Raw genomic sequence first — 16237 nt, 5'->3', positions numbered from 1 at the left:
TGGGAGAAAATCTGAAAGAGAAAAGAAATCACAAAATACAAAGGCATCACAATACATGCTGGGTTACCATGGCAAAACACAAGCAACGCGGAGCATGAAAGGAAGACGTGACCTCCGATACGAGGCTCCAAACATCAATACTTGGGGAGGCTGAGGCGGCCGCATGCATGCATGGACAATGCAGAGGAATGCACACACTCATGATCAGATACACACTCGACGTCCAAATAACACCGCCCCCCCCCCCTTCCACCCCCCCTTGGCATGAAGTTAAAAAGTGAATAGAGGGGTTGCTTTTTTAGGACCTGTGGGGGCAGGGCTACAGCGCAGGCTGTGTTGGGGGGGGGGGAAGGGGGGGGGGGCATTTTCTTTTTATAGCCACCCTCTGAGAGATAGAGAGGGAGAGAATGAGGGGGGGGGGGAGGAGGAGGTCGGAGGAACGAGAAGGACAGGGGGAGTGGGAAAGGGAATGCAGAGGTCAACAGCGAGTTGGAGAACCACCAGATGCCACGCAGGCATACAGGTTGCTAGGGCTTTGTTCTTTGAACAATGCTTGGCTGTCTTCTGTAGGTGTGTGTGTGTGTGTTTGAGGGTGAAAAAGTTGGCAGGTGAGAGTGAAAAACAGAGTGAGAGAGCTATTAAGTCAGAGCAACCTGGGAGGGATGTTTCTAGATCCCCTTTCGTGGAGCACCTCACCGTGAGAGGGGGAATCATTACAGCCCGTCTAATCATTCCAATTCCTCGTGGGTGTGTGTCGAAATGGTCATGGATGAGGGCATGTTTGCATGTTTGTGCGGAGGACACAAGGAGACGAGGTTTGCTCCCTGAAACAGTCCGTTGAGTTGATACTGTCGCAGTTAGAGGTGCGTGACCTGGCATGTAGTGTACAATAAAGGAAGGACGGAGAGTACAAGAGAGAGCAAAGGTTTCTCATTTGTTTTCCTGCGTCGAGGGTGTCAACCAGGGGTCTTCTGTGTCTCCATTTTCGGAGGGCGCAAGAGACAGGAGACGGCAGAGAAAAGAGAAATAAGTGTGAGAGTCGAGCTCTGATCCGGTGGTGTGTCTTCCGACGCGTATTTCAGGGGGAAAAAAGAAGTCAGGGAAAGAAAGAGAGCTAGTGGAGGGAGAGTGCGCAGAGAGCAAAAATAACGAGAGAGCAAGCGTGTGTGCATGTATGTGCATGCGCGTGTGTGTGAGGCAGGGCGAGAGAGCGGTTTGGGACGGTTCTCTTTGCAATCGTGTGTGCGTGTGTTGTGCATTTGAGATTCAGAGGGAACCAAGGAGAAAGAAAGAGTTTATGTTAGCTGGAGTATGACAGAGAGTAAGGGCGATAGAGGGGTTGGGAGGGTGGAGAAGAGAGAGAGAGAGAGCGAGAGAGAGAGAGAGAGCGAGACAGAGAGAGAGTGAGAGAGAGAACGAGAGAGAGAGAGAGAGAGTGAGTGAGGGCTTTAGCTTGGCATTTCTTCCCTCTGCCTTTCAGCTCCTCTCCCCCTGGAGGAGGCGTGTCCACGGGCCAGTATAAAGTCCACAGAGAGCCACTCGCGTAGAACCATTCTCAGGAGCAGCCTCTTGCATTGCACGCCGGTAGGAGAGGAAACCGCAGCTCTACATAAACGACTTGTGTGCGCGAGGACCAGGGCCCCCCCGATACACCCACCCCCCACCCCTCATGCCCCACCCCACCAACTCCACCTTGGCATTGACTCACCAGCCTCCTGCTCTTCAGCTCTCAAGTTCAGGGTAAATCGGACTTGAAAGGGAGACAGGCTCCTCTGTGCATTGCGGCGGATGCGTTTCAGTGAATACGGTCCTTTCCAACAAAACGTACGACAGTTTCCAAGAGACTGCGATATTTATCCGCCGGATAAGGGAGGAGTAGGTATCGGACATAGTTTTTTTGGGGGGGGTTTTGTTCTCAACCTGTTTGTATTCTTTTTTAAGCTGCCAGAGATATTCCGGAACCAGTCAGAGAGACGGTGAGGCAGCAAAGCAGGGGCATTGTATTCGAACCCGTGCCACTCTAGAAGCCAACCAGCTGACAACATCAAAGAGCCGCCCCCTCCCCACCCACCTCAACCCGCCTCCCTCTTCCCCACACCACAGATAGCCACCTCGACTCTGAGAAGCGAGGTGACAAAGCAAAGGGGGGAAACGGGCCGACGACCAAGAACAAGTTAAGGTGGAGCTCAACTTTGTTTGGGATTTCTTTGGGGGGGTGTCCGAGAGCCACCTGTGTGTTTTCCGGGAGGTCGTCATGGTGCGCGGCGGAGGCGGAGGAGCGGTGGCGCCGCCCAGCTGGAGCCTCTGGGCACTGAGCGTCCTGTCGCTGGCGTCGCTGTGCCTGACGGACGAGGCCATTCGCTGCCCCCTCTGCACGGAGGAGCGGCTGGCCGATTGCCCGCTGCCGGACGGCTGCGAGGAGACGGTGCGCGAGACGGGCTGCGGATGCTGCCCCACCTGCGCCCTGGCCAAGGGGGCGCTCTGCGGGGTCTACTCACCCCGCTGCGCCACGGGGCTGCGCTGCTACCCGCCGCGCGGGGTGGACAGGCCCCTGCACTCGCTCATGCACGGCCAGGGGGTGTGCACGGACGAGAGGGAGGTGGATGAGAACTCAGGTGAGAGAGGAGGGCGGCACGGGGTTGTGGTCGGGTGGGGGTGGGGGGGGGTGGGAAGTTCACTTTTGAAGTGACCCTGTATGTTGACAAATCCCATCTCATGTAAGCAGTTTCCAGAGCTCTGACAGGATCTTCTGAGCATGTCAGAATTCCTGATCAAATGTCCACCAGTTGTGTCCCAGTTGGGAAGTTGCTTTAAATGTCTCGTCATCTGCTTATTACGGTCCATATTATGCAAGTTTGAGAGTATACATCCTGCTCAAATACGTCTCATTCCCTCTCAGCCTCTTTGTTAGGTACGTACATAAGTGAACCCAAGTTTTTTCTTCCTCTCTTGCTGCCTGAGTCTTATACCTGTGCCGGGCAGGGTTAGGGTGAGGTGTGACAATGCGCTTTTTGCTAATCCTAATCTCTGCTGAGCCCTGGCCCAGAGCGAGCGAGCACACACACACACCAACTCCTCACGCATGGCCTGATGGGAGAGGGAACGCACGCAATCCTCTCGCTGTCTCACGGCCACTGTGTACTTTTAAAAATAGCCGTCAGACCCAGAACCAGACTCAGAGAGAAGCATGGCATGGCCGAACAGGGCGCGAGTGCGTGCGTTGTATGTTTGTATGAAATCCATGCACGTGTATATGATATGCGTGTGGGATCTGCGTGAGAGTGTGTCTGCTTTGTACTTTTGGTTTACAGAGTGAGTCTGGACGTGTTTGTATACACTGGGTATCTGTGTTTGTACGTGTGCTGGAGCTTGTGTACGCTTGCTCGTGCGACCACTCTGACTGTCTGTTAGCAGGGCGGTATGGGCAGTGAACGTTTGTTTTTACTGTATGTTTGTGTATCCAGGCGAGGGACTGTTGTCGGTGTTTATTGACATAGGTTTTGTTCGTTTGGTTGTTGGTACTGGAAACACGAGTCCATTTGAAGCCCACGTGAGTGTTGTGTATCTTAGGGCAGGAAGAACGGCTTGAGTGTCTGTGTGTGCGCGCGCGTGTCTGTGTGTAATAAGAGGAGGAAATAAAAACTGCCTGTCTGCAGTATGAAACGACTCGGTAATGGAGAGTGGCCAGTCTCAAGCTATTAGAGCCTCTTTGCAATCAGTCGTATATTTTTCTCCTCTCTTCTCCTCCACTGATGCCCCTTCGTTTGTCCTCATCGTCCCCCGTCCTCCCATCCAGATGTCCCCTTGGTCGTCCACGGGACACATCTTCGTTCCAGCCTCTCCTCTTTTTCTTTCTCCATCTTATTTGTCCTCCATCCATTTTTTCCCCTTTTAGCCGTCCCCCCCCCCCCCCCTTTTGCGCACAGCAGAGGCCTGGTTGCACTTTAGAACAATGATGTCGAATTCTCGATTCGCTATCTGCATTCGCCCCACAACCACCTCTGTCTTCCCTCCAATGCATAGGGAGGCGTACAGGCTGTTCGTCACAGCGGTGATTTCCATTATGCCATGAGGGTTTCTGTACACCACGAGAGCGGTTCTCTCATTTGTTCCAGATTGAGGGCTAATTGGGCTTCCTCCAGTCAGGCCTTCGAGAGGTTATTGGTAATGGCAGCAAACTATCTCCTTGTGCCAGCGTGAGGCGGTGGTTCCCTGGCTCCAGTTTTTAACAGTGCAAAACAAAACATTTCCCAGAAAGAAAATCCCAGAAAGCTCTCCCAGAAAAAAAAACAAAAAAAAAACGGTGTCTTTTTCTGCACTGCATTCTGCGTCTCTTGTGCCATGGTCCACGACGTGCAGCACCATCCCCTCCACCTCCCCTGCTACCCTCTCTTCCACCCCCCTTCCCGGGCCCCCCCGTTGGTTGCCCCCCCCCCCCCCCCCCACCCCTCCTCCACACACACCACCACGTCGGACGCCGCTGCGTCCAGCTCCTTCGGGCGAAGAGGATGAGCTCATCGGCGCGCTCGCTGCCAGAGCTGAAATGAGAGCCTTCTGCTCCTCAGCGCGAGGGCCGGCCTCGGGTTAGGTTAGGCCGGCGCATAGCGTGACTAAACAGAATCAGGGAGAACGAGGGAAAAGCTGTTTAGAGCATGATAAAAAAAAAAAAAGAGAAAGAAAAAGAGGACTGCCGTCTCGGCTTGGCACGGCTTCGTTCGTCTGCATTGCTAAATCTCGTTCAAGGTTTTCCCTGAACAGCAGTGACCAGATGGCTTTGGGGCCTGGGCCATTGTCCATCTGAGGCTCCAACATAGGGTGGGGTGTGTTTGGTAAAGCTCTTAGGGGGGTGTGGGGTGGTTCGCCCCCCCTCCCCCCAGCCCCCTTCCTCTGCTGCAAGGGGTGGTGTGGCAATTGATGGAGCGTTGTTGAAACTTTGGAAGTTTTGTTTAGAGTGGTCTGGAATCTGAGTGTTGACCCCCCCCCCCCCCCAGCCCCTTCCCCCCCCCTTTTTTTCCACCCACGGGTCCTGTCATAACAAAGCAAAGTAGCCCTACTCAATAAGTCTTACATCAACGCTTCAGAGCAGCGCCTCTGGAGCTCTGAGAGAATGTGGGTCGTAAGGTCGTGGGGGGGGGGGGGGGGGGGGGGGCGGGGGTAAATGAGAGGGGGGGGGGGAATGAGAGAGGTGCGGAGAGAAACCCAAGCCACAAGTACAGGAGTTCCTTTGTGGCATGTTGACCGTACTTATCCATTATTAAACCGGAGGGGTGGGGGCACATCTCCTGGATACACATCTTGCACCGCGCCAGTCCGGTCCGCCCCGGTCCTAGCAACAGTGAACGCGACCCAGATAAAAATAGGAGAAGGTTTTTAAAAACTGAGAGCATTCACCAAGACGAAAGAAAAGCCCAGAGTGGGGAGCAGTGCCTGACCATTTCACTGAAAAGACGACAGATGTGTGGATGAATACCTTTTTATACTGTCATAATAGATAGCAGAGCGAGATCATTTATTGAGCTTAATTGATAGCAAGGTTAATGCTGCATAACTTCTTTTTTGTTTTTTTACACATTCTATTCTACTTATCACGGCTATGAGCCACCGTCTACCATATATCATCTGTCAAATATTACTTAGAGAAAGACAATAATAAAGTAAATTGCCTTGCATTCACACTCTCAAAACGTCATCAAGCTCAGAGCTACTCTTTAACTCATTTCCCATAGCAACTGTGAGCACACGTGCTCTTTCCTTAATACTGTTCCTTTCCTTAATACCATATTCTAAGAAATGCTATCCATCCCAACACTTACAAATCATCAAGCAGGATGGAGTCCATCGCAACATTCCGGTCGAGTCTCCCTCTGTGTCATATTCTGACGTTTTGCCATAACTGTGAAACTAATAGGATTTACAAACAGATAAAGATGTCATGCCAGGCACCTAGCACTACACCAGATGTCACAACAGAAATGGCTAAAGCCAAGAGTTCTAATAACCACTCACTGTGTGAGTGCGGATCCAGTTTTGTATTATGTTAATCACCATCTAACCACCTTACCAACCAACAACTTATCTACCAACTAAGGTGTGATCTCTTTGTTGGATGATCAAATAAATGACTTATTATTAATAAATTGTTTCTTGATGCTAAGTGAGAATCAATGTATTTAATACTTCTCAGAAGTATGTTTCAGGCATTATAATTAGCTTGCTCGGGGTGATGCAGTGCATTTTACTGTAGGAGTGAATGTGATTAGCTAATTATCTCCCTTCATGGGAGCAGAGACCCCTTCCTGGAGCTGGAGATATACAGACAAAATGAACACTGAAAGAAATGAGGTAGCACTTGAATTTTGCATGTGCCAAATAGGTACTGGATGGTTTTCCCTGGAAGAAGTCAACTCCAAAACAGTACAATTGTATTAAAGTGTATTAAAGCTGCACTGCATTTCTTATTATTATATATATCTTAATTTTTTATATTAAGAACGTTTTTGCACTTTTTGGGAGAGTAGCAAAAGTATGCTGATGCTTCTGGCACTTTGGAGATGTTAGCTACCATTAGCATTAGCAGCCTTGGGAGTATGAAGTACGTAGCAATCTAAAGTCTGCCACAAAATCCCTTAAAAACCCACAAATGTTGAAACTGATGTTCGTTTCCCAAACAATATAAGCTAACATAAACATTTAAAAAAGGATATCCATAGAAAAGTTTTGGTCAGAGCTCAAACTCAGCAGATTTTGGTTTTAAAAATACAAATATATAGCATATAATCTATTCGAAAATAGATTCCCCTTTGAACCGCATAATTCTGTGCTTGGCTCCATTCAATGATTTAGCAATCATCTGGCGGCTTTTGGACAATGCAGGTCATTATTAGAGGTCTGATTTATTTGTTGATTAGCTGATAGCTTATTTATGTATTTTTACACAGTGTACCTTGTTTATTAGTTTGAAGACTCATCAAATGAGCCAGTGAATGAAAACACTGCAATCAAAAAGTGCTTAAATCACTCAACACAATGTTACCCTTGGCACGAGTAAAATGTAGCTGTAGACCTCTTTAATTTATGGTTTGTGTCCGTACAAAGAGGTCAAACAAGAAACATGGTCAAATGACTAATGATGACCATAAACACACAGAATGACTTATTCACACATTTTACAGTTAAGAAATTATGATCCTAAATCTACAAACAATATCTACAAACTTGCTTTTAAAGATTGCAGCTAAACACGTTAGAGTGTCCATAGCACACAGTTTCACCCTAATCCAATTCATAGGCTAGACTAATAAGCATCCAGGTGCTATAGTATAACACTAGACATAGTGACAAAGTCCTGCCTATGTGCCTGGGTCCATCAGGGGTCAGATGGCTGAGCGGTTAGGGAGTTGGGCTATTAATCAGAAGGTTGTTGGTTCGATTCTCGGCCGTGCCAAATGACATTGTGTCCTTGGGCAAGGCACTTCACCCTACTTGCCTTGGGGAGAATGTCCCTGTACTTACTGTAAATCACTCTGGATAAGAGCGTCTGCTAAATGACTAAATGTAAATCAGGGACATGGTTGCCAATGGTTTACTGTCTCAGTCCAGATGCTGGGTGACAGCTGAAACTGGAACATTGCAGATCCAATTCCATGGCATCCTCTTAGTTCCTGTGGGCTGGGAATCCCCACACTATTCCTGGAAGTTACTAAAGATTTCTGAAGAAGACTGGAAGGTACCGTTGCCTCCCTTTAGCTCAATGAAATGAGTTTGCCTTCATGGAGTTTTCGATTCCATAAATACCACAGTGATCTTCATTTCAGTTAAAGGTGTTAAGAGGATCTAAAACCCTAAAACAACCAAAACAATCGATTAGCCTACGAGTTAATGATGCAATTCAACTTCGAGGCAATTCTAGGCTGGAAGCGAATATCCAGCCTAACTTGTTGATGTCAGCAGATCTGAAGTGTGTTTTAAAGTCAAGAGCTGTTGTCTTAGTCCTCCGGTTCTAGCACCGTACAATGAAGCCTCCACTTCCTCTCTGGAGAACAGTGAGGGCAGCAAACAGGATGTGGCACCCCTGACCCACTTCTAAATCACTTTGGCTCGTATCATACGGCACGACGAAAGAGCGTGGAATCGGAAAAAAACGCAGAACGACAAAAGAGGGAAAGAACAACTTATGACCGGGGCTTGAGCTTCAACCCTGCTGAGTCTGAGAGGGGTGGGGGTGTATGAGGCCACTCAAACATGACAAGAAAATACAAACAGAGTAAAGGCACTATTCCCTTTCCTTCTCAAGCCAAGAAACGTCTCTGTCAGTGAGCTTCAAGTAGCGGAGAAGCTCCCTCACCTCAACTACCACGAAGAAACATGGCGCCAGATCTGAAGTGATAGTTCTGTACCTGGGGGAAAATAAAGCATGTGACACAACTCAGTAAAAAAAAGGCAAAGGGGGTGAACTGGAATGAGCCAAATGACAAGAGACCCAAGCTTGAACTGGTGTGTGAATGTTCATGGTTAAGCCTATTAAAAGCTTATTGAAATCTCATCAGTATTGTCTTTGTGGTTCCCCATGAAAACTAAAGTTCTTAGAAAAGCCATCCTAATAGATTGCAGAGAGGCCTCTGAGAGGTGTTTTTTCTTTGCCAATAGCGACCTGTATTACGCCTGGAACCAAGCCCAGATGCTATCCAGTACTCTGGTCGGCCTTTTGATAAATCTGCAATCTGAGAAAGCCGACCTACGTAAAAACACGGACGCCAAGACTTTTGGTGCTTTGATGATGATGCCAAGCCTGGAAATACCACAGGTCACAAACACAAGAGGAGTCGGAAAAACACAGAGCTGCTTCACAAGGGCTAGCGAACTTGGCGGGCCACAGGTGAAATGCACAAGACCACGATTGTAAATTACTCCACACTCACGTCCTCATCTGTCCACTGTGTGACACTGCAAAAAGGACGATAACTTCCATCTGGCAAAAGCAGGGTGCTCTTCAACAGTGGGAGTGGGGAAGGGGGGGGGGGTGGGAGGGGGGGTTTGTTTCCTGAGGAAGCAGCTGGCTGCCTACAGGGCCACACAGAACTGCAGGATTACAGGGATGCAAGGTGAATGTGGCACAGACCAGAATGGGTAGAGGGAGGCGGAGGGGGGGCGAGGGCACAGGACGGCGGGGGGGGGGGGGGCTCGGCCTTTGACACACAGAGGGGGCTGCGGTGGCTGAAGAGAGCCTGTGTCCGGAGTACCCGCCCACCCCCCCTTACCCCTTCCGCGCCCCCCCTGTAGTGAGAACACTGCTGTGTCCTTGATCTTAACCTGCTTTTTCAGCCCACATTTTACCACTGTGTTCAGCTGTTTGCTGAGATCTCTCTGCAGGGGGGTATAAACACCACAAAACATGCACAAAGACTGACTTCTGAAGAAATCATACTAACAATCTAGGTTTTGGAAGACATTCCCAAAGCGTTGTCACAGCTCATGTCTTGACTAGTTTGTTTGCTTCTGAGACTTGTCGATATTTTGATGCCCTTGTATAGCCCCTAGCTCTTGCAGTTGAATTCTTAAGTCGTAACTCTTTTCCTGTGTCCCGCAGCCATGGACCGGCAGGATGAGATCATCCCTGAGCACCCAAACAACAGCAACATCCGCTGCAGTCCCCAAGACAAACGCTGCATCCAGAAGACGTTGGCCCGCCTCCCTCCCAAATCCACCAATCAGAGAAGCAACAATGCCAGGGAGGACCCAAAGGCTGCGCTGGTGAGATATCCACCGTTAACGCTCTCACCTCCTAATCCCCCCAAATAAGGCATTCAAAAACATTGCCTTTCAACCACACACAGCACAAAGAGCCCCAACAGGTGTTTCACGTCAAGAGTTTATGGCTTTAAAAGTCACAAGCATAGGGTTAACAGGTTACGGATCGCTTGTTTGCAGGCTACGACTTGCAACCTCTGTGTGTCTTGTAAAAAGGCACACAAGTATTCGCCTGAATCAACACACACGTTTGCAATGGCATAAAACCATTGAAGAATCTGGCTCACCACCAACATCCACGAGTAGAGTTTACGGTGAAGTAATTTGGTCATCCTTTAATTTTTTCTCAGGCTCCATGTCGTGCTGAGCTGCAGAGAGCGCTGGATAGGCTGGCAACCAACACTCGCACCCACGACGATCTTTACAACATCCCGATACCCAACTGTGACAGGAACGGAGACTTCCATGCCAAGCAGGTTTGAGACTAATAAGGACCTTTTTTTTTTTATGGTGCCTATCAGTTGTAATGGTATGTGATAAATTCAATTGTATTTCATAAACTGGTTATTATTATATCCAAGTCATGTCGAGATTGTTTTTCTTGTTTGTTTGTTTTTGAGGGGAGAGGGGGGCGGGTTGTTGCCTGTATACCTGTTATGTCATTGTTCCATTTTGGATGTGAGGCCCAGCATGTTTACTGTACTCTCATACAATCCCCTCAAACTACGCCACTACTCACTCAGCCAAAACAAAGACCGTGCATGAACTGAAATATTAACTGGAGACACATTGTTTCATGTGGGATGGGAATTACTCTGGCCAAGAGCGCACGTATTCGTGCATGCAGAAAAACAGATTTCTCAAAGACCATTTGTCCTGAAGTATAAGTGCGCACTTGGTTTGCATCATAAAAATAAAATAAAAACACAGAAATAATCGCCTCATTGCAGTGATAGATGCTATTAGCTTTTGGTCTAAACAATTCCTTGCATTTCCTTGCTTTTCCCCTCAATGGCTAACTTTGAAGATAAAAGGGAATCAGAAACGTTGTGTACACAGAAGCAGATAAGATTTGCTGTGACAGGGATATACAATTTCAGCTACAGACGCAGAGTCAGTGATAAAAGACTAAGCCTGCCAAGGGCATGGACCTCAAAAGTCTGGGCTAGGGTTGATTGTGTAACAGGGTTAAAGTACTCTCGTCTGCTCTTGTGTCTGGGGGTCGAAGCAAAGTCATCTGTTTACTGTTTAACTATAATTGCACCATGGTAGGAACTCTGTGCCACCCTTTACGACGACCAACGAGGCTTTGAGGGGTGATCTGTTCCATCCCATTGCATACCAGGAATCATTTGGAAACTCCCAAGCTGTTGAACAGCCTTCAGGTTTTAGTCAGACGCTTACCCACAGGAGAAACAGGAAGGATCTTTTACCTGACTTAAATCGAGAGAACGGGACCGATGGAATGAAGTCCTTTCCGTGCTCTTACCTCGATCTAAACGACAGATGTACACGTCAATCGTGTACCGTCCTAACCTCCCTACCAACAGTATTTCTGCCGTGCCCCCTAATCGTGTGCCGCCTGCTCCTTTTGAGTGACACCTCTGCATGTTTTGATCATACTTTCCCGCCCACAGTGCCACCCGGCCCGTGATGGGCAGCGGGGAAAGTGCTGGTGCGTGGACCAGAAGACGGGCATGAGGCAGCCAGGACCCCTCGAACTGAGAGGGGAACTGGACTGCCACATGTTAATGACTTCCACCCTGAGAGAGTGAGGAGGGGACCTGCAGGGTCGACCGTGGGGAGGTGGAAAGGGCCAGCTGAAATCTACTGGTGCTGATTAGTGTAACTATAAAAAGAAAGGACTTCACCTTAAAGCCTCTCTTCGCGTGAGGCGAACGGTACTTGAGAATACAAAAGTAACAAAAAAAGAAAAGAAAAACCATGGAATTTTTGTTCCTTTACTTATTGTTTGTTTTGCTATTGTGTGAGTCTCTGTGTCCCTCTGTGTCTTTTGAGCACTTGTGTGTGGCTTCCCTTTGGGTTCTGTAAAATGAAGGCCCACGCTCTTGTTTTAAATGGCAAGTTGTGAAAACAGTCCACTGAATTAAGTGTATAAACATTATCTTGAAAATACGACAAAGTTGGTTTTGTTTCGGGTAAATAAACGGATATCCCTTGCCTCTTGCAGGGCTTGCCATTGACAATGCAGTAGGATCTGTAGAGAAAGTATGAGACCGTAAAAATAGAAACAGAAAGATACGAATGAGAGAGGGATGGAGAGAAACAAATGAAAAGCGAGGGAGGCAGAAAAAATTATAAAGCATTTCCCTGCTTTGAATTAGCAATTGATGATAAGCCTCTGTTTTTCACAACATAAATTACTTTGAAAGAGGAAACTGTACCCTAGAGAGAGCACAAGGAGTCCAAGAAGAGATGTGCTTTATCGCTCGAGCGCTCTGCATCCCCCTCTCTATTGACTGGGAGCTCTCTGGCTTATTTGGCCAGGGGGATCGGCAGCATAGCTAGGCTCAGAACTCTGTACACTGCTGATAGGATAATCTTGTTTCTCCAGCTGGGGCCTGCGCTGTTCTCCATGTTTGTATGAATATGCTTCTATATACAGGATTTATTTTCCAACAGACTGCTTGGCAGTGTTTTGTAGTTTAGTGGTGCTATACACTGATTGTTCCAAAAACTGGCTTCTGCACTTTTATGGGCATTGTTTTTGATAGAAACCGACGACAGAGACCGTTCCAGAGCGGAGGCACTCAAAAAATCTTTGGATGACCTAAATGAGAAAAAATCACTGGTTAGCGGCAAACATTTCCAAATTTATTTTTTATTTTTTGCTAAGTTGATTAAAATCAAATAGGCGCAACTGCACATCCTTATAGTTGCAGTTATACTTAAGTTAACCGCCTGACTGTTTTATTAACTGAAGTAGCGAATTAGCATGCAAAATAATAAACAGTATTTGAGTAGTCAAAAGAATAATAGAAGTTTTATAAAAAGCGTAATCCATTAGAATCTGCAATTCAAAGAAATCGCAACATGTTCAGATCATTTGAATACTCACATACGTGAGTGCTGCACAGCCCTCATTGCTTTCAGAAATCCTATACCTTTTCACAGAATTTATACTAATGATACCACTGCACAGTAGTTATTTGCATTACATTCAACACACAAGGAATTTCCCCCTTCCAAAATAATTTGCTTCCTCTGCTTTCTATATTTACATAGGCTTGACTGTTCATATATTACAGCAATTTGATTGTATTGTACATCGAAAGAGCAACACTTGAATCCCTTCACTTTCAAGGCTGGTTAAATCAGACTCGTAGCCATGGAGAAGAGGAAAGGAACAACCCCCTTGGATGCAGTACAGATCAGACAGTTCAGTAGGGTCTCTAGAAATTGATAGTACATGTAATCCTCCCATGAGAGGGTTGGGTTACTAATTGACACACAATGGAATCATTGTGCCTGTGCCGTCGTTATCAGTGTTAATGGTGCGCCGGCAGTGTGAGTTCATGAGGAGGGAGGGAAGCGAGGAGATGAGGGAGGAGGTGATTGTAAATGAGACGCCAGGAGCAGTTGTCCCGCTTTCTCTTTCAAGATCCCGAGGACAGTGCGAGTTCATTCCTCTGTACGCCTGATAGGCAGGTCATTAGGAAGGGGACAGTGTGTGAGAGAGGAGGCGTGAGGAGGAGACAGAGAGAGAGAGAAATGTAGACGTACCAAATTTCACGTTGAGTCCTCTGGGAACAAAACCGTTTCCCATTGCGTTGTCTGTCACTTGAATGTCTTACGAAACATTCGCTTACTCACAAGTAATAGTCTGTAGTCTGGAAGTCCATTTGCTATAGCATTAATACCATGAAGGTGTGGGGTGGAAATAAAGTACTTCAAGCTAATTCAATGAGCTATGGAGAAAGAGTTTGTATGAAAATGTGGCTACGTTTTACATAGAGAATAATTATGCGTCGTGTATCTGCAAGTAGCCTACCTGTAGCAATCAAAAGCCAAAGGAATAGAGTACAGAGTCCCTGACCCTTTGGTATTGGCATGTTTCTGAAGTTTTCTCCAATCTAGTTTGAGAGCCAAAATCATTAACAGTAGGTAGAAGAAACAACTTTTAACTAACACATTTAACAAGCTTCTGAATAGACATCCTTTCTTATTCATGATGACTGAAGTAAAAACATCAAATGTTTCTTTAGCTTTAGCTTATTTTATAACATGGACTACCTACATTCAACCATCTTCCATAAAATAAATCCTTGCCCTTGAACAATACCACATTTTTTGTTGTTTTGGTACCACAACTTATGATGTTGGTTTTGTCGGTATACAATGATGAGTAGGTTAATGTGTGACTCTCAGCTTCAACTTAAGAGGTATTTTCATGCATTTCAAATTAAGTGTTTCGGAATTATAGCACTTTTAGTCCACTATGTTATGGCACCAAAGGTCATTGGATAGTATATTTTAGAAGGTTTATTATTGGCTGTATATCCTTTGCATGCATGACTGCCTGAAATCTGCAACCAATATACATCACCAGCCACTGGGGAATCTTCAAAGATGCTCTGCCTTTACTGCAGCCATCTTCTATTACTTCTTGTTACCTTGCCTTGCCTTCAGTTTCCTCTTGGAGCATGTCAAATCTCCTTGGTTGTACACTCACACTTCGAAACAAGTGTTTTGTTTTATCTATTGCTGGTTGATTTCTGAAGTGTGTTTTAGTTTATTGTCCCACTGACATTTTTAGTGGCTTTTTTTGAAGGGGGGGGGGGGGTGTGCTTTCACTCTAATCTGGTCTCAATTATCCACAAGACATTCTACCAAACTGATATTGGCTTATTGGACAATTCTGACAAACTCCAGTCATGCTGATAAAGCAAACCCTTTGCACTTTAACCTCATAGTCATCGTATCATGTCAAATCCAAAGTGCTAAAAACAAAAGAACAAAAAGGTTGTCTTTGTCTGAGGACCTTAGGTGCTCACTGTATACATTTAAGTGAAACTTTTTTTTTCTCCAAAGACAAAATTCCCCATATTTTGGAGGGAATAAAAATCCAAAAATAAATGTGTATTTCTTATTTTTACATCACTCTCTTGAAAAGGTTTTCAGGTTGGGCCCGACATGTACTGTAAATGGTTAAGAGGTGCTCAAAAAGACAATGAATGATCATGGCTTTGTCATTAGAGTAAAGGCCTTCAGTGTTCTACATGTATTAAACTGTATGCTTAAGCTACCTTATCTCATCTCTAACATTCGTTATAGTGTATTTGCATTTCTGAAAATTCCTGTTTGTATTCTTGTTTTAATCAGACTCTGTTAATTCTAATTCTAAGTAGCATTTGCATGTGTAATGGTGAACTGGGACTCAAGAATGTCTAGATTGTGTGTGTGTTTGGTCCTGAAGAGGACCATATCATGTATGTTTTATAAAACTAGGGGGTGAAGTTTACTCAATGAGAGTGTGTACTCGAAATAATGACTTGGTTATATTGTAAATGTTGACTTGATGGAACAATGTATACAATATATATATATCTAATTAAAATGTAAACATTCAACATTGACTGCATCTCCCTTTTAAATGTGTGCATGCTGTTAAGACTTTGGTAGATATGTGCTATCCACAAAGTTTCAAAAGAACAGTTGCAGAGTTTGGACAACTGTATGTGTGCGCAGATATATGAGAAATATCAGTTTTTACATCCTTTCTATCTGCACCAACTGTACAGTACACTGTAGTTTCTTCCAGTTCTACCACAAAGTGTAATGTTTATACAGGTCATCAAGCGATTGAGAATATCCTGTCAAAAGTCACACATTGAAGAAGATTGACGCTGAAATGTGGGTTATTCACATTTCTGCAGCTGCCAAATGGAGGCCTTTTAAATGACATAAAATGACATACTTTTCCCATGTGAGGTTGAATACATAAGAGGTAGTAATATTGTTTTTTGCTGGACATGAAATGTTAAAGCGGTTCTAAGTTAGTGACTAAATATAATTTCCAACATTTGATAGATTTCACAAGTTAATGATAACACTCAAGGCAGTAGTCCAATAAATACCTCAGGAATGATACATCATAATAATATGACTGCCACTGCTTCTAAAAATACCTACAGGGTCCACCACCAGAGTAAACTATCAAGCCTGCTTAGTTCCACTGCCTGAGTCTATTTTGGTGAGCTGAACCAGCTTAGGAAGAACTGCGCCTGTATTAGAATTAGAAGACACTAGTACACTCAGAAAATTCCAGTGTCTAAACCAAAATGGGAAATCCATAGGACTTTGGTTTGATTCCTTTGCTCAGTTTTAAATGTGTTTGACCATTTCCAGGCTTAAGCCATAAAAAAGGTTATATCGTTGACCCTTTACAGAAGAATGCCTTTTGTGCTGAACCTGTACTGCAGGCATTTGTGCACCCCCCCCCCCCCCCCACCCCCCCTACTCAGTTCAC

At 45.9% G+C, this 16237-nt stretch overlaps 1 protein-coding gene across 1 annotated transcript; it reads left to right on the top strand.

Moving 5' to 3' along the window:
- Positions 1-1677: 1677 nt before the first annotated feature.
- LOC136965412 (insulin-like growth factor-binding protein 4) lies at positions 1678-15338 on the top strand. Its single transcript, XM_067259551.1, has 4 exons — positions 1678-2615; positions 9587-9750; positions 10098-10223; positions 11385-15338. The coding sequence occupies exons 1-4, from the start codon at positions 2255-2257 to the stop codon at positions 11520-11522; spliced, it is 789 nt and encodes a 262-aa protein (XP_067115652.1). The 5' UTR covers positions 1678-2254; the 3' UTR covers positions 11523-15338.
- Positions 15339-16237: the final 899 nt, after the last annotated feature.

This window comes from Osmerus mordax, chromosome 21 (genome assembly GCF_038355195.1).
Source record: "Osmerus mordax isolate fOsmMor3 chromosome 21, fOsmMor3.pri, whole genome shotgun sequence".
NCBI classification, from domain to species: domain Eukaryota; kingdom Metazoa; phylum Chordata; class Actinopteri; order Osmeriformes; family Osmeridae; genus Osmerus; species Osmerus mordax.
This window is presented reverse-complemented; position numbering and strand designations above follow the sequence as displayed.